The 17,267-nt window shown below is 39.3% G+C and overlaps 2 protein-coding genes across 9 annotated transcripts in view; one reads left to right on the forward strand and one right to left on the reverse strand.

The window, feature by feature from the left end:
- Positions 1–5,499, reverse strand: part of CNST (consortin, connexin sorting protein) — a 46,198-nt gene extending 40,699 nt beyond the window's left edge. For 3 of the 6 annotated variants that reach the window (XM_058834467.1, XM_058834465.1, XM_058834471.1), the window contains exons 1-2: positions 5,362–5,497; positions 3,544–3,640 (exon numbers count right to left, since the gene is read on the reverse strand). The gene's annotated coding sequence lies outside the window, so the exon portion shown is untranslated. Of the gene's footprint in view, positions 1–3,543; positions 3,641–4,623; positions 5,196–5,361 lie in introns of those variants that run through there. The other 3 variants (XM_058834470.1, XM_058834469.1, XM_058834466.1) reach the window with 2 other exon arrangements.
- Positions 5,500–5,525: 26 nt separating this feature from the next.
- TFB2M (transcription factor B2, mitochondrial) lies at positions 5,526–16,047 on the forward strand. Of its 3 annotated transcripts, none has more exons than XM_058834474.1 (8): positions 5,526–5,892; positions 6,758–6,846; positions 7,753–7,906; positions 8,321–8,472; positions 9,969–10,058; positions 12,288–12,350; positions 13,621–13,769; positions 15,093–16,047. In XM_058834474.1, the coding sequence occupies exons 1-8, from the start codon at positions 5,598–5,600 to the stop codon at positions 15,277–15,279; spliced, it is 1,179 nt and encodes a 392-aa protein (XP_058690457.1). In that variant the 5' UTR covers positions 5,526–5,597; the 3' UTR covers positions 15,280–16,047. The 3 variants fall into 3 exon arrangements, with proteins under 3 accessions (XP_058690457.1, XP_058690455.1, XP_058690456.1); XM_058834472.1 differs by having other exon boundaries at positions 5,527–5,892; positions 13,618–13,769; XM_058834473.1 differs by having other exon boundaries at positions 5,529–5,892; positions 8,324–8,472; positions 13,618–13,769.
- Positions 16,048–17,267: the final 1,220 nt, after the last annotated feature.

The following is a 17,267-nucleotide window of genomic DNA, read 5'->3' on the forward strand; positions in this document are numbered from 1 at the left end:
ATTTCAGTATTAACATAGTAGACTTCAACAGTCTTCCAGGAGAAAAAGAGAAATCCAGGTAAGAAACTAAGCAGTTCCCAAAACAACATTGGATAGAGCAATTTTATAAGCCAACTCTTGCTAAGAAAGATCCTTCCTAGGATCAAATGTGTAAGCTCTGCATGGTGTATGTCACTTTATAAAATAAAAACATGAGTCAGTGAAAATGCCAAAATATTACTGAATGACTGACAGACTTGTAATTTCAGGACAAGATGCACCCCAATTTGTTTATTTTGCCAAACTGTGTCAACTGTAAAACTGTAAAAGCAGAATGAACAACACCTGAACTATGATGCAGGTCCAGATGAAATGCTGGTCTGAAGTGATAATATCATCATGCCCTCACTTAGAGGCCAAAAGCATATAAAATTCCAAGTTATAACCATTAAGAAAGAACCTCCAAAATATACACTATGAATTTCCATATTATTTCAGTAACATATTCATCAAGTGAACCTAAAAATCTCATTTTAGTGATTTTTTAATCATTTTATTAAATTATTAAATTAAATTGATTAAATTTTAGTGAAAAATTTAATTTTTTTAAAAATTAAGTAACTTAAAAATTAAATTCAAATTAATTTAAGGAAATGAATAAGTCATTCTAGTAGGTGCACTGGCGATTTTAGCCAGTGCTAAACCCACTACATCTTCCTAACATGCTCATTTTACCAAGATAAAATGAATACCATGATTAGTTTTAGGTTTTTTCTTTATCAAAAGTTATTCTGAATTACTCTGAATTTGCCCTGCAGTGTAATATTAATGTTCCAGACAAAAAACCCAAGAAAATGATTGGCATGTACAGAGAAAAGCAGTGCTAAAGCTCACATTCTAAGGCCACACATTAGCAATTCACTTGGGACAGGTGGAGCAGCGTATTGGAACAACAGTGGAAAAAACTTTACACTCCTAAGCAATTTGGTTCCAAAAAGGCAAGCACACAACAGAGTAAAATTTGTCTACAGGAATCTCTGGCACTAACAGCATTTCACCTCTACACTTTCCTTATCAGTTAGCCTGATAGTTTTGAGGACATCACAGTTATATTTTAAGTAGATTAATAAAGAAAAAACTAGTAAAAAAATCTTTGGTCCAACAGGCTCTCAAGCAACACAACATTTCAAAAGCCTTCCTGATAAAGACCTATGATGAGACAGACATACGAACACATGACGTGTGAATTTAAGTTGGTAGAACATGGTCACCAGAATTCAGTGAAGAGAAATTCTGAGGGAAATAAACAGAAAAAGCATCTATTTGAATGTTTTCGCTCCTGCCCACAAAGGTTTAATAGCAGCTTTTTCTTTTTGCATGCACACAAAAAATATTTGCAGTAAATTTAGTGCTGATGAAAGATGCCAGATTGATAGCCCTAGGGACTAAGATTCTCTCTACACACAGATAAAGCACAGAGTGAGAAAGTTTGTAACCCTGCCAAGATGCCTTATAATACACAGATTATGCAACCATCTTCACACTACAAAACCCTTCACCTCTCCACTGAAAATGTCAAAAATATTGCTTAGTGTTCATTAAAAGGAAAATAAAACATGGACACTGCTGTTAGCATCAACAGGGACGGAATTAAAGGCATCAGATCATTTTAAAAATATTTATTTTTGTTCTGAATGGTTCTTTTGTCAGCTGTGAACTTTGCTGTGGTGTTTGTAAGGCTGCAAAGTCCATCCTCATCTGGTATGAAAAAGCTTTCCTATTAAACAGCATGGTACTACATAAGAAAAAGAGCAAAGGAGTGGTTTAATTTTTTTATTCAAATAAGCTTATTCTAACATACATGACTACACACCTAGTGCTCAGAAACTCTCAAAGGAGAACTGACTTGATAGTTTCACTTAATTGGTACCTAGGTAGTCACTCTCCAGTGATCTGCACAATTGATCTAATTGACTTCTAATGGACAGTAACTCCGTATTAATCAGGTTTTCAGTGCTGGGCTGGAATCTACATTGTCACATGGAGCAGGCGAGTGTCCAAGGAACCCTGGATTCTAATTTCCCTTGCTACTAATAGCTTGGCCAAACAGCAAAACTCCCCCCACTTCCCTAGCCACTGTCCTCCATTCAAATGTCAAGCCATTTTTAATTGTCAAGAGAGGACATGTAGGAAAGAAGCTAAGGTTTATAGACCATAATGGCTCTAAATACGAAACTGCTAACCTCCTTATAAAGGCAGACTTCCACTTCAAAGGAAGATATCCAACACAACCTAAAGGCTGCAAACTCACTGAATCTCAAACCAGACCGTGTCATAGGATTAAATGCTACTTCAGTTCTTGGGAGATTTCCTTCCTGCATATATGGGCTTGGAGTAGGGGACAGCATTGGCTAGAAAATATGACAAAAGAATGAGGCTACTCTCTGATAGATTCAAAAAAATAATTCTTCCTAGAGACTCTTTTCCTGAGTGTACAATGCTTAGAGCACTTTTGAAGAAATCTCTTACCACTCCTACTATTTTCCTTGGTCACCAACCAAAGCATTACAACAAAATTATTCAAGCATGCTTAATAAAATAAATGAAGATAGTAATTCTGTAGCATCCTGCATCTCAGCAAAGGAGAGACATTTATGCCAACTCAAGCATGTAGCAGGTTATTTTACTTTCACAAAAACTGAAGCAAATAGGCTTAAGTGATTCTTTCAGCTCTTCTGTAAAAGCGTCTTCCATTTCTGTTGAAAGCTTTTTCTAAAATTCACTTTAGAGGTGGTATTTGGTAACATGTAAACCTTTCAAACCTAATCTCTATTCTGAGTCTTTAAAGGAGACTCTAATGATAAATACGGACTAGGAGGACAAGGAAAAAATACCATCCAGCAAATTTCCATTCACATACTCATCAGGTTATTTTGGTGCAAGACAGAAATTCTGCCAAATTTGTACTTAAAATGAAGTATGGGCATAAGAGTCTGAAAAACTGAGATCAAGACTCAGGTACTTCTACAGTTTTCACTCTTACTTAGAAATGATTGTGAGTATTTACTATGGCTAAGTGGTTAACACATACCAAAAGAATACCAAAAGGCTAACTTGAAAAATAAGCTTTAAATTGAGCCAAATAAAGGTAAATGCAAAAGGTAGAATCATTGGGGGAAAAAAAAAAAAAAAAAAAAAAAAGATCAAATCTCTTTACTATCTTTTTGACCCATACTACTAATCAGCTCTTTTGCTTCAAGCATAGGCTGGAATCCAAACAAACAGGTAACCCTTTTGATTCCCCCTGATTTATTTCAGGAAACAATAATTAGGAGGAAACAATTTCAGAGCACTCAACAATGCACATAAATTACAAAGACATAAGGCTGTATGAGGTAAGACTGTAAATTCAAATATTTGCATGGGGTGATAGCTGGATTAAACTAGAAAACATAAGCCACAATCAGCCATTCATGTAAAAATAACTGTTCAAATGTCCCTGTGATACACTTCTAAACAATTTTCTACATTTTAATTTCTAAATTAAAAAAGTATAAAACTTACCATTTTCCTATGGTTTCAACAGTTTGTCAAAGATAATGACCAGGTCATAAAGAGGTAGTCCTTTATGCATGAAAGATTCAGCATATATCTGGCAGTTCTAGCAAGGGAAAAAAAACAAACCATGAGTTTAGCCCACAGACCTGTGATTCAATCCAGGCAAGCACAAAGCCAAAATAAATAAGATCATGAAGAAAAGTGTATAATTTCTAGTGTATAAAGACTTGTCAGGGCATTTTGTCATTTGGATTTTATTAGCAAACACTCCTTTGAATAATCTCACTTGCTCTGAACAGCACACCCAAAGATGACCCTAGCATTCCTGAGTCTTCCAACTGACAACAAAATTTTCCAAGATTCATTCATTATGTTTAAAACTACACCTAATCTTTCTGTGGCCATAGCTGTCAATAAACTTTGACAAGGAATGCTGAATTAGGACATTATTGAGCACTTGTGCTAAGAAAATCAAGTTCTGCTTGATATTCTAAAAGTCCTGCACATTACTGAATTATTAGACTAATTAGTAAGAGAGAGAAAATGCTATTAAAAACACAAAGTCCAGTTTAAAAATGGATTGAGGTCTATCCCATCATCCAGCTGAACAATCTGTCCATTTCCCTTAAGGCACAGGGAAAACTATTAAAGCACTCAGTGTAAAAAAGCCAAGTATTTAAAAATAAATTGCAGATATGAAGGACTGCTGCATTTGCTAAGGCATTTTTCTAAATTCTGCCCAGCCGTTCTTTGTGCCACATGTAGGCCCCCCAAAAACAGAACAACAAAGCCACAATTTTCTATCCCAATTTCTGTTTTCGAGCGATACACCAAACAAAATTACTTTGTTTAGTAAGTAGGGAAGTGCTAATTTCTCACTTCACAAGCAGAAAAACAAGATACAAGAAATTAAGCAATTTAGAGAAAATCATACAGAAAGTCCACTTCTGAACCATTAATTTGAAGACCAGTTGTACCCTGTGATTGCCAGATCCCTCTTGCCTTCTACACAAACGAGACAGGGAGCAGGGAAACGTGTTTGGGAGGATTCTCTCTTCCTTCCCCCATCACACTGCGGCCACTCACCCGCCACCGAAAGGTTTTCGCACAGCGTCCCTGAAAAATGAACTCCAGTTCGGCAGAACTTGAAAACGTTTTGAAGGTGGTCTTAAAGTTATTTCTCGTTCAGGCACTGGGGACGTTGCCGAAAGGACAACGTCACCGCTACCGAAAATCACAGGTTTAGCCTAAACCGTAGCTGCAACGAGGTATAGAGCAGAGAGAAGCTGGCAAGGACCGATGCCGGAGATCGGCCGGAGCAGAATCCTGCACCTGCTGAGGGCGGCAGGGCGATACAAACAACCCATCCCGAAGTGACTATTCAGCTGCAGACGCGGAGATCAAAGACACCCGCGAAACACCCAGGCAAACCTCAAACTAAATACGTAGCTCCTGGGACTTCACCGACACACGGAGCACACATCGCTCCACGGGCGCCCGGCAGAGAGCTGCCCGCCGGCCCGAGCCGCCCCTGCCGAGCCGCCCGTCGCCTCAGCCCTGTCTGTGCTCCGCTCCGCTCCGGGGGCACCGCGCCGGGGGCAGGAGCCGCGGCAGGGGCACCTGTCCACCCCGGCCGAGGCGGGCAGCGCGCCCAGCCCGCCCGGCACCGGCTCCTTCCCGCCGCCCGCCCGGCGGCCCTAACCCGCCCCTGGAGCGCCCGGTGGCGGCCGACACAAGCAGAAGGCGGCGGCGGTGCTCGGCACCGGGAGAAGCATCTCGCCTTCCCCTCCTCCTCCCCCTGCGGATAAGCCGCTGTCAGCTCACCTCAGCTCCGCGGCGGCTCGGGCGGCCGGGACCCGCCAGCCGGCATGGCGTGGAGGCGCGGGGGCTGGTGCTGCCGCAAGCTGCCGGCGGTGCGGGGCGGGCACCATAGAGAGGGCGGGCGGCGGGAGGAGAGCCCTCCGACGGCGGAGCGGAAGCGCGCTGGAGAGGCCGGGCAGAGGAGGAAGTGACGCCCCGGTTGCCGCGGCGATCACGCACCCGGAGCCGGCAGCGCGGCGATGCTGGCGGGCCGGGCCCCGCTGGGCGCCGCGGGCTGCGGCCGCCTGCTGGCAGCGGGGCTGCGCCCGCTGCTCTGCGGGCAGTCACCGTGCTGGATGACGGCGGGGCGGCAGTACCCGGCCCTGCGGGTAGCGGAGCCGGGGAAGGAGAAGCGGCCGGTGCGTAAAGAGCAGCGGAGCAGCCTCGTGGTCCGCCGCTTCATCGCCTGCCCGCAGCTGGCGCGCACCGTGCGGCGCTGCCTGAAGCGCGGAGCCGGCCCCGGCCCCCAGCCCCTCCTGCTCGAGTTCGCGCCTGGTGAGCTGCCCCGAGGCTCCGGCGCGCCCCAATGACCTTGGGGCGTCAGTGCGACCTGCCGCCTTCGCCACCGTGCTGGCACCCCGGCCCCGCCAAGCGCTGGTTGTGGTGCTGCTGCGGGAAGGGGCTGGAGCTCGGCCTCTCCCGGGATTTCGGGCGGGGGCGGCAGCTGCGTTGCGCTCCGACACTGCCCCGGCTGGGAGCTGTCCCGGACCCGCGGCCCGGCACCTTCCCGGGACACGTGGGTGTGGGCCCCGGAGTGTGCCTGAGGGGGTGCATTTACTGGAGAGTTTGGGGAATGAGTGAGGATGCAGTGTGCAGGCTTGAGTCACTCGTGTTAAAACTCTGATGTAGAGTGACCAGATATGTCATTTTCTGTTAGGTAATACTTTGATTTTGTGGGTGAACTTTATCAGTAACAGCACACCCAGGATTACGGGCTATGGCAAAACCTCTGCAGTTACCTAATGGTTGAGGTTTGGAGTTTTTTGTTCACATTTCTGCAGAATGTATTTTAAGGATAATATGGTTAAGGTTTCACAGTATATTAGAGTTGGCAGAAGAAAAAAATAATAGAAATATTTGAAACGTTATTTCCAGTGCTGGTCAGTATCTAATTGTAATGCTGTTCTTAGTGTAATACGGTGAGAAATCTCGGGTAGGCTGCCTGTAAATCATTTCTCTAACACCTGTTTTGAAGTGTGTTTAACGAGCACAAGCTATCTCATGTTGAAGGTGATATGTCCTAAGTGTTGTGTTGGGGAAGTCACTAAAGGAAATCACTTAGAAACAAGGAGGCACTTTTAAATTTATTTATTTATTTATTTATTTATTTATATTTTCTTTTTTTATTTTCCTATTTCAGGTCCTGGAATTTTGACTCGATCTCTGCTTGATGCAGGATTTAGAGTGGTAGCTCTGGAAAGTAACTCAGATTTTTTTACAGACTTACAGGTATACTTTTGATTCAGTTGCACGTTTCTAAAACAAAATTAAAGGGAAAATGAGAAATTAGCTTAAATTGTTATGTAATTGTTGGATCAAAAAGGTGTTAGTCAGTGATTGCAATATCTGACATAATGTCTAATAACAGTATGTAGTTTGGTACTGTGCATCACAAATGCAGAATGTTTTTTAATTTTCCCATTTTGTGTATGTGGGAATTCAAGTTCATACACAGTCTTTCTATGCATAAATCTGAAACTAATCGGAGTCATTGTAGATGTTTATGTTTAAGCAAGAGTTCTGCAGGAAGCTGTAAGAAATCTGTAAAAATACTCTTAGTTATTCTAATTATCTCAGAGTTTTATTTAATCTGTTATCCTACAATTGATACTTACATGTGTTGTCCTCTCCTGCTCATCTGGGCTTTGCATGGATTCAAAGAGGGTCAGACACAGAGCTGCACAAGTTGCTCTAGAAGGTTTGCATTACATTGCTGGTTTGGAACCAGTGATTCTCACCTGACTTAAAATGTGTATGAAAGGTATCCTCTCCACAGATATGAAGAATTCTAGCTTTAAATTGTTAAAATAAGTGGTTTGTTTAGTTGAGTATAGTTGTTTGTTTTCTTAGAAACATTGCAGAACATCTTACTAGTTTAAGAATGTGGTTTAAAGCTCAAGTTGAGAAGCACAAAAAAATGTCAAAATGCCCTGCACAGTGAAGGGGGCAATTATTTTTATCAGCTGAAAGAAAGAAGCTGTTATTTTTATTAGCTGTAAGAGCTCTGAGGTTTGACTCTTGTTGATCAGGTAACAATTTTAGGTAATGCATGAACACATTTTTTGTTTGGGTTGGATGTTTTGCAAAACTAGTTACTGTATCCAGATTTCTTCGACTAAAGTTATTTTTATTCAGTCCCTAGAGAATAGCCTGGATGGGCAGTTAAAGGTGATTCATGGTGACTTCTTCAGACTGGATCCTTTGGCAAAGGGAGCTTTGAAACCACCTGCTTTGTCTTCTGACAAACTTTTTGAAACCATGGGCGTCGCAGCAGTTCCTTGGAGGGCAGGTATATGTTTATGATCCCACATGTTACAAACACATGTTTGAAGTGTGCATAGGCAGTTTGGCAAAACCTTTGGGATTTGCTTGAGGTGTATGTTCTGTTTAATACACATGCTGGATTAATGGATACTGTTTTATACATTTCAGCTTTTCTTAAGAGTCATGATAGCTTCAGAACACCCCCTCTCCCTTCCCCCCAGGACAATATCAGATAATTAGGTATTTTCTTGACTTTTAAAGTTTTAGTCTAATGCAAACTGGGTTTAGCTTTGACTAAGGCTTGTATGGTATTTATTCTTGAACAACATGAACTCACAGACTATCTTCTCTTAATTGTTTGTAGTTTAGACATTAGAATTAATGAGACTGTCTAATACATACCGCAAAATCTTAAAGATACCTTTGCTATTGTGTGAAGCAGATGTTCCTTTGAAAGTTTTCGGAATTGTTCCACAACCATTGGAAAGAAACAGACTTTGGAGACTTCTTTTTGCCATGTATGAATGCAGCTCCATATACAGATACGGAAGAGTAGAACTCAACCTCTTTATAAGTGAAAAAGAGTACACGGTACGTGCAAGGCATTTTATAGGTAATGAAGGTGTAGTGCTTCAGAGAACAAAAACCCAATTATATTGTATACTTAAGGTTTTTGCTAGTGAAATTTTTTCTACCCCAATTTTTAAGTATTGTCAGTTTCCTACTTGTTTGCTTCATGCAGTGATAGCACTGTTAAGAAACATTCTGTTGTCATATAACCACAGATATCACAAATGTGAAGTCTGGTCTTTGAGAAGTATATGCAACAGCAGACTAGCTGTTTTCCATTGTAAATTGTGAGGTGATTAAATTCTGTGCCATGCTTTTGCAACAAGTTTGTTTACTAGTTACAGGTAGTAGTTAAGGAAGACTGAATTCAAAACACCAAAACACAAGTGAAGAGGATTCCGAGTCACTAAATACCAATACAGTGAGACGCACTTGTCCTCTTGAGTTGTTTTGTATGCAGTACTGAAAAGAATAGAGGCAAAATATAATGATTTACAGTCCTTTTTATTAATGCCGTGTTAACTAAAATGCAGGACCTTTTCCCGATTACATATTCCTAATTTATGCTGTCCCAAAGTTCTAGACCTGTACTTACACTTAAAGGATGCCTTTTTTCCCTCGTCCCCCCGCCCCGAAACTGGGAGGTTTGTACAGAGTCATAAACCTTTAATTACTTGAAGTAGACAAGGACTTCCAGGTCTGCTAACACAACCAGTGTTGTGTCTAACACCCCACTGAAAAAAACTGAACGCCTTAAGTATATTCTTCTGTGAAATGATAAGTTGAACACCACTGAAATATCCACTTTTATATTATGTTTTAATGGTCAGATTTTTTTACTAAATAAAGGGCAGCCTATTCATTTTAGGCAGTCTCTGTTTCGTGTTTGTATTTTTTTATTTTATTTTCTGGTTATAGTGTGAACTCTGTTATATAAGAGTTGTGTAGTAAAAGCTGTTGGAACCTTTTTTAAGTAGGCATTGTTGACTCCTTTTTGTTGGTTGTTTTGGCTTTTTATCATATGACAAGGCTGTGTGAATCTATTACATGAAGTTAAATCTCCCTACTACAATTTACTTCTTTCCTTGTCTTTTGTGAGAATAATCACAAGCTTTTCTTTTTTTCTTGCCCTAAGAGTTGTTTGATTTTTTTGATCCTGACATTGATCAGGATGATGGCTGTGCAAGTTGCTTAATGTTCAGTGAGGTCACCTGATGTTTTACTTACTATGCTTTGTGTGTCTTCTTGGTAATATTATCTTATCAGTGCAAGCTGATAACTCTACTGAAGTTACCATTTTTATATGAAATCTGATCCTTATTTCTCTTCTGTGTGAAACTTCTCTGCCTTAAAAGGGACCACAGAGTATATATGCTGGAGATTCACGCATAGTTCAGTTATCCAAATAACTGCTGTGAAGAAATACTTGAAATATTACAATGTCTTTTAGACATTACTTAGATAAAGACAGTCTTGGTTTCTCCAACAAAAATGTTTGCTCTTTGCCATTTTTTTAGATATTAACAGCAAAGCCTGGGAAGTCGAAGATTTATCAAGCACTCACTGTACTTGCACAATTAGGGTATGAAATTGAACTACTGCATAAGGTAGGAATTTTGTACCAGCCGATATCGCCTAATGCTATGGATGTGCATTTAGAAAAGGGTTTATAGTGGTTTACCATGGCAAACTAATTGGAAGCTAATTTGATGTTTAAATCAGTTGGAGAACAGTTGAAAATTTTTGTAAAAAGCTAAAATAGTCATGTTTTGTGTAAAATTTTTTCAATTAAGCAAAATTGTTATTCACTATGATGTCAGTGTTTTCACTGCAAGCCATTGTACTCAAACACATTTATTTTCAGAAACTGATAGATAAAAAAGAGATGTTTACACACCAGATAAACCTTTTCCATTTTGCTAATGGTTGTGTGAAACTAGAAGTCTGCTTTTCCAATCTGTCATAGTCTGCTCTTTGTTATATCCTCCGAATTTTGCCATCATATATGCTTTTGACTTCCTAAGTTGTGTTCAGTTGAAATTTTTTTGAGTCTTGGTGCTTTAATGTTCCAAGCATACCTGCTTCTCCTAGTAGTCAGTACCTTCTTACCTTGTGAAACATGCCATGGTTTAGTTTTAAAACTTTTTTTAATGTTGTCCCCCTAGTTCCCCATGAGCACGTGGCCATCAAATTTCAGTTAGTTTATGCTTTTCAGATTTATCTTCATGCTCTCTTTTTCTAGGAACCTACCTTCATAGTTTAAATGTTTTGCTAACCTAAAATTAGGCTTCACTGTCCACTGTTTTCCAAATACCTTATACTACAAAGTATACATTAAGGTAAATATTAAGAAGTTGAAGAATAGTACTTTTTGAAGGTGTTCACTTGGGATAAAGTATAAAGTAGAAGTGGGGGCATTTGATGTCTCTTTTGCCTCAGTCATTAATAATACTGATAATTTAATAATACAGCCTCAGGCTGCCTGGCCCCCTTAGCAAAAAGACCATGAGTGTGGGAACAGTGACTTTCCATTTATGGAGGTTGAAACTGTAAGGGACCAGCTATATCAGTTGAATGTTCTCAGGTCCATGGGACCTGATGGAATTCATCTCAGAATTTTGAGGAGCTAGTGAAGTTACAGCAGGACCTCTCTTGATCAGGTACCAAAGGTCTTGGGAGTGTGGGGAGGTGCCTACTGACTGAAGCAGGCCAATGTTATTCCACATCCTCCTACAAAAAATAGTGTGAGGAAAGACTCAAAGAACTACAGACTTATTCCTTTGTCTTCTAACCTCAGTACCTGCAACCATTATGGAGTACTACTGGGTTACTATTGAAAGGCATTTGAAGAATAATGCAGTCATCAGACACAGTTAACATGAGTTCACAAAGGAAAATCTGGTTTAATTCATTAGACACCCTACTCTGATAAGGTCACCTGCCCAGTGGATGAAGGGAAGATGGTGGATGCAATTTTTCTGGATTCTAGGGAGGCTTTTGATACTGCCCCTCACAGCATCTTTCTGGAAAAGCTGTCCAGCTGTAAGATGAGTGGGTTCAGGGTGCACTGGGTGAAGAACTGGCTGAAGGGCAGAGCTGAGAGGACTGTACTGATTTGGGCTACACCTGGCTGGCCACTGGTCACCTGGGGCTGCTGGTTGGCAGCAGCTCAGTCTGAGTCAGCAGGGCGTGCCCTGGCAGCCAGGAGGGCAAACTGCACCCTGGGGTGCCTCAAGCAGCATCATCAGCCTGTCGAGAAAGGTGGTTGTCCCACTGAATTCAGCATTGGTGCAGCCTCACCTTGAGTACTTGGGCAGTTCTGGGCTCCACAATTTAAGAAGGATGTGAAGGTCCTTGTTTGCATCCAGAGGACAGCAACAAAACCAGTGAAAGAACCAGAAGGGAATGTCCCATGAGGAGCAGCTGAGGGCTCTGGGCTTGTGTTGTTTGGAGCAAAGGAGGCTGAGCGGTGACCTCACTGCTCTCCACAGCTTTCTGAGGAGGGGAAGGGGAGAGGGAGGTCCTGAGCTCTTCTCCCTGGTATCCACCGATAGGAGGTATGGAAGTGGTTCAAAGCTGTGCCAGGGGAGGTTTAGACTGTGCATTAAACACTTCTTTACAAAGAGGGTGGTCAAACACTGTAACAGGCTTCCCAGAAAGATTGTCAATGCCCCAAGCCTGTCAGCATTAAAGAGAACATTTGGACATGGTTTAACTTGGCTAGCCTTGAATTGCTCAGGCAGTTGGACTAGATGATCACTGTAGGTGCCTTCCAAATGAAATAGTCTATTCTATTCTAACAAAACACTTTATAATACATTTGCTTCCTGCCATAGGAACCTTGGTCTTCATTTGCAACTAATTTGAAAAATGGGGCACTGGCGATACCAAAATCTGTGGTAAGATTGTTGTATACACTTTTCTTCTGAAGATGAAGCTAAACTACTTTTAATTAAAGGTTAAAGTAACTTTATAGCAGCATTTACAAGTGTATTTTTTAAGAACTATTCTAATTAAAATTTAAGGCAGCATAGAGATTCATCAAAAGTGGAGTGAAGAGTTGTTATTATCTTAGAAACTTAAATATCTTTATTAGTTATCTTAAATAATTAATATATTTATTGTCCGTGAAGAAAAAAACCAGTGAATAAACAGCATAAAGGAATATGAATAGGTAAAGTATTTTCCAGAGAAAGTTACTGATAGTCACATCTACCTGCTCGAACAAAACAAGTGTTACCACAGTTAATAACACAATCAGTATGCTGCTGGTTTTGATTAAAATAGTTATTCACATGTCTATTATAGATTTCATGTGCAAGTTAATTGTGGAAAAGCATGAGTCTCCAAACTTAAATCTGAGAAGTGCAAAAATACCTGTAAAGTTATAGTTTAAGTGTAGAGTTATTTACTTCTCTCCTTTGGAGAAGTAATGATGTTCCTTTGTATAATAAAGGAATGTTCCTATTTAATTCTGATAATATAAAAACATGTTTACTTAATATTTTTAAGTTTCACGCTCCCCAGAAAACTGCTATGATGCTGTATTGAGTGTAGTTTGCAATATTTCTGTAATATGTAAGTGACTGGGTGTGCTTTATACGCTTAGTTGTATTGCTGAAAAGCCATGTAGAGAGGGTCATCAGGTGGGCCATGCAAGATGTACTAAGACAGCTTTAGAAGTACAAGTGTCAGATCTAATATATCCATTGCTGCCGATGCAGAAGTACATTTATTTCAGTTGAAGAGTCCACTTTATCTCAGTTTAACAAAATCCTCATGCTGCAATAGTATCTTTGTGTTACGCTCATATAATTCCATCTTTATGTACAAAAGGCAGGTCTGATACCTTGCATAGAAAAGGAATACAATAGGCCATTATAATACCTTGAAAACTCACATCAAGCCTGTATTGTCTATTTAAACTAAGAAAGTTCAGTTTTAAAGTATAGAAATAAACTCCAAGTAATAGTATATTTCATTTTCTATTTCCTTTTCTGTTTGAGGCACAGGGAGGTGAAGCCTCATCTTCCAATGGGATTATCTTGTTATGACTTTTTTAATAAGAAATGTTACTGGTGGCAAAGATGAAACTCTTAGCATAAGATAGATACTGTCGTAAAAAGTGATTTTTTCAGTGACTTACTTACTCTATTTTTCTTGCAGCAGGTGCCAAATGACCATTTATGTTTGGTACGACTGACTCCTCAGCAAAATCTATTTACAGGAGGCTTGAAGCCCTCAAATGCATCTACTTTTATTTTCATGGTGAAACAGTCTTTTGCTAAACCTAAGTCTAGACTTACTGATAGATTAAAGTAAGTAAAAAAGAATTGCAGTTTTTATACTTTACATAAATATATGAAAATATAAAAATATGTTCCCAAAGCAGTATTAATTTGCAAATGAAATACAGCCTTTTAAAAATTTAATTAGTTTTTAATTTATCATCAACACGTAGAATAGAAGATTTCATTTGTGCAATGTACCATACAGTATTTTGGGGACTGTTCCTGTCAGGAAGGTTGGCAAGTATTTAGAATGTGTATATGCAGTAATTCCTGTACCTCCCATGGAGCTTAGGTCATGTATCTGCAAGAAGTTTTCACTTATTTTACAGATACAATAATAAAGCCACCAAGACTTTTGCAGTTACAGAAGTGAAAGCTGAAAGACATCCAGCTTATAACAGACATCAGTCACACTAATAAAAACAGCTGAAGGTTCTAGAAGGTGAAATGGGGATGTCCTCAAATGGCTGTTATTTAATTAAAAAATTAGGCTCTGTACTTTACCAGTTATGCAAACTATTCATTTTTCTTTATGATCAGTAGATTTCTGTTTCCCAGAAATGGAAGGTGTTCACACTCTGGAAAGCATTGACTAATTGCTGATGAAAATAATGAATATATTCCTCAATTGCTTATAGTAGGTTATGAAAGTTAATTTCCAGAAAGGGAGAAAAAATAAGCTACTAAATTCCGGTCCTCTCTTAGCAAAGGCAAGTTAAAGAGCCTAAATGGATTTCTTTCTTAAAGCTAAGTGGTATAACTCATCTTCATTTGATCCTTCAGCCAGGAATTTGGAGGCTTCTAATATGCATCTTCTGTGTATTTATACACTCCTTTCCTGTCTGGGAAATTGTTAATGTATGTGCACATCTATAAAAGTATAGCTTTCATAGCAGAAGATGTAGATGGGGTGAGAGTGGATACATCTGTTTATGTATAGAAGAAAATACCTGGGAGGTGTAAGTCACTAGTTCATGCTATACTGAGTCACCCTTGACTTTAATTTCTCCAGCATTGAAACACCCTTTTTAGGCTGTAATGCCTGTTACTGACTTGCGCATTTAGGGTGGATGAGGAAGAGAGAGCGCCTATCCTGTAATGAGGAGGTTTATGTGGTTTGGTATTCTCTATGTGTGCTGGGGGCTTTATTTGCTATTTTTAATAGCAGAGGTTTCTTCCTGTTTGCAGTATGGATTGAAAGTAACTTGTGTTGCAAGAAGAGGTTGCAACACAACCTCTAGAGGTTCTAGAGGCTGTGAAAGAGAGAAGTGGACCTTCAGATAATGTTTCTTGCTTTTTAGTTTTTCACAGAAAGAAATGCTCCATTATGATTTTGTTTGTTTGTTTCAGTTCATGGAGCTTGGACAATAGTGACACATTACTGAAAGCACTAGAAATTCCCAAAAATGCTGCAATGTGTAACTTGTATCCAGAAGACTATAAGCGTCTTTTTGAGGCTTTGCAAAACTCGGATATGTTTGCTGAAACCTTGTTCCATGATGAAGTCTTGGCAAGTACAAGGACCATGAACTTATAAATCTAAAGCTTTTGGAAGATCACCTTTGCTTCTGGAAGATTTCTTTGATAAAAAGTGATTTAAATAAAATCGGAGATACTGTTAGCTAGATGATTTCCTGTCCAAACAGGAAAAATTTAGCAAGTAACAAGAGCCCTTCTACATAGGATGAAAGTAATGAATTAATTTATCTTTCACAATCCTGTCTGGAATCGACAAGCTTTGCACACAATCCTGTCTGATATGGACAAGCTTTGCAACTTTTGCAGGAGCTTATTATCTTGTGCTACTGTTGGATGTACCACTTAAATGCAACTTTTTGTTACACTGTTGCTGCATATTTACAACATTTAAAAAAATTACCAGACCAAATTATCTGTGTGGTTTTTATTTTAGTGCTTAATGATTTGAATGCCCTTTTGACAGATTCACAAAATACAAAGGTCTTTACAACCACTGAGTCTGCTACTTTGTCTGCTTTTCTGAATTTGCAGCCTAAAGTCAACATAATGCTAATAAATTAATAGTGAGTGGTATGTTAATAGAAGATACGGTAATGACAGGGTGATAAAACATTTACTGAGACTTGCTTAAAATAAAGATTGTGTATATCCCTGAGGAAAAGTTGTAATAGTTATTTCTTTTGAAAATAACAGGGGCAACCTGTACTAGTTTATAATATAATACACAAACACGTGTCTAGGGATTATTTTGGGTCTGAAAGTTACCAGAATACTCAGTGATGTATAAATGATTTTAAAAAATAAAATCATCTTACTTGAAACCTTTGCCAATATGTTTAATTTTTTTAATCTTTAATTTCTTTAATTTCTTTAATGTAATACATGTGGCAAAAAATTACTCAAAACCATATGCTATTAAAATTCTGGTTTTAGCTATAGTACTCCATAAGGCAACCTGTTTCTAATTTCTTTCTGTCTTACCATGTAACTCTTTTGTTGTTCAACAATGCTGAGAGGTTGTACTGTTTCTGTGTTCTATATTGCACCCTCTAGGAAGAGCTGTTGCAAAAAATACACTTCTTTAGCAAAGCACTAGTTTATAAAATGTCATTTTGGTGAAAGCTGAGCTATTTTCAGGCTGTGGGTAACAGTACTGCCTCAAACAATGCAAACAGAGGATTGTATTTCTTTAGCTTAGTGTGAGGTATAGATGTGATAAGCATTCATTTCTGTCTTCCTCCTGTCGTTCTGGCTGCAGATGAAAAATTAAGCAGTTTCAGTTCACTCTGTTAGCTAGGCTGCAACTCCCTTTTGAAGCTGCTGCTGAGCTTTTTTTAATGTTATGATGAAACTCCTGGAAAGGCTGAGGCTTAATTTGCAGTCTGTCTCAGAGCCTTGCTGGTGTTCTGGTGCAGGTTGTCAAGATTTGAGGCTTCCTTTCTGTTTACATCTCTGACTATTTCAGAGATAGTCATTGTTAATTGTCAGTTAATAGTATATTTGCATTAACAGAAGCAATTTCACCTTTTTCAATCTTGTTAGATGGTACCTGTCTTGTTTACTGGTGTACAAGATTGCTGTGTCTTTTGGGCTGATACCCCCTGCTCTTTGAATCTAAACACCTCATTTTTGTTGCAGCAAGATGCCTTATACATCCAACATACCAGAATTATTCTATACATGAACTGTAAGACCACCACTGCCTAAATAAATTTCTTCAACTGTGTACCAATACAACTGTGTACATTTCAAACATGAACTGAAAAAAAAGAAAATACTTCTGTTTTGATACTGTTGGAAAGAAGCACTTAATGAGCCAATGCAGAGACTAACAGCAGGAGTCTGTAAGTGGAAGGAATACTGTGTAACTGGAGACTTGAAATGAGATTTAATGCTCAACAGAAATGCATCATTAAGGCTAAATGTAAGCAATGTTTAGCCCTGATCACAAATGTGAAATGGAGAGAGAAATGCCTGCTATTATAAAAATGATTTTAGTATTCATGGAAAAGATGGAAAATGTGAAAATTACTATTGTATATGAAG

This window comes from Poecile atricapillus, chromosome 3, assembly GCF_030490865.1.
Source record: "Poecile atricapillus isolate bPoeAtr1 chromosome 3, bPoeAtr1.hap1, whole genome shotgun sequence".
NCBI classification, from domain to species: domain Eukaryota; kingdom Metazoa; phylum Chordata; class Aves; order Passeriformes; family Paridae; genus Poecile; species Poecile atricapillus.

What these genes read in the sequence shown, in the direction of transcription:
- TFB2M (XM_058834472.1), top strand. Translation starts at nt 5,598, where the DNA reads ATGCTGGCGGGCCGGGCCCCGCTGGGCGCCGCGGGCTGCGGCCGCCTG. An exon ending in AGCAGTTCCTTGGAGGGCAG is followed by an intron (nt 7,907 to 8,320) that starts GTATATGTTTAT and finishes TATTGTGTGAAG; the next exon opens with CAGATGTTCCTTTGAAAGTT. An exon ending in TGGCGATACCAAAATCTGTG is followed by an intron (nt 12,351 to 13,617) that starts GTAAGATTGTTG and finishes TTTTTCTTGCAG; the next exon opens with CAGGTGCCAAATGACCATTT.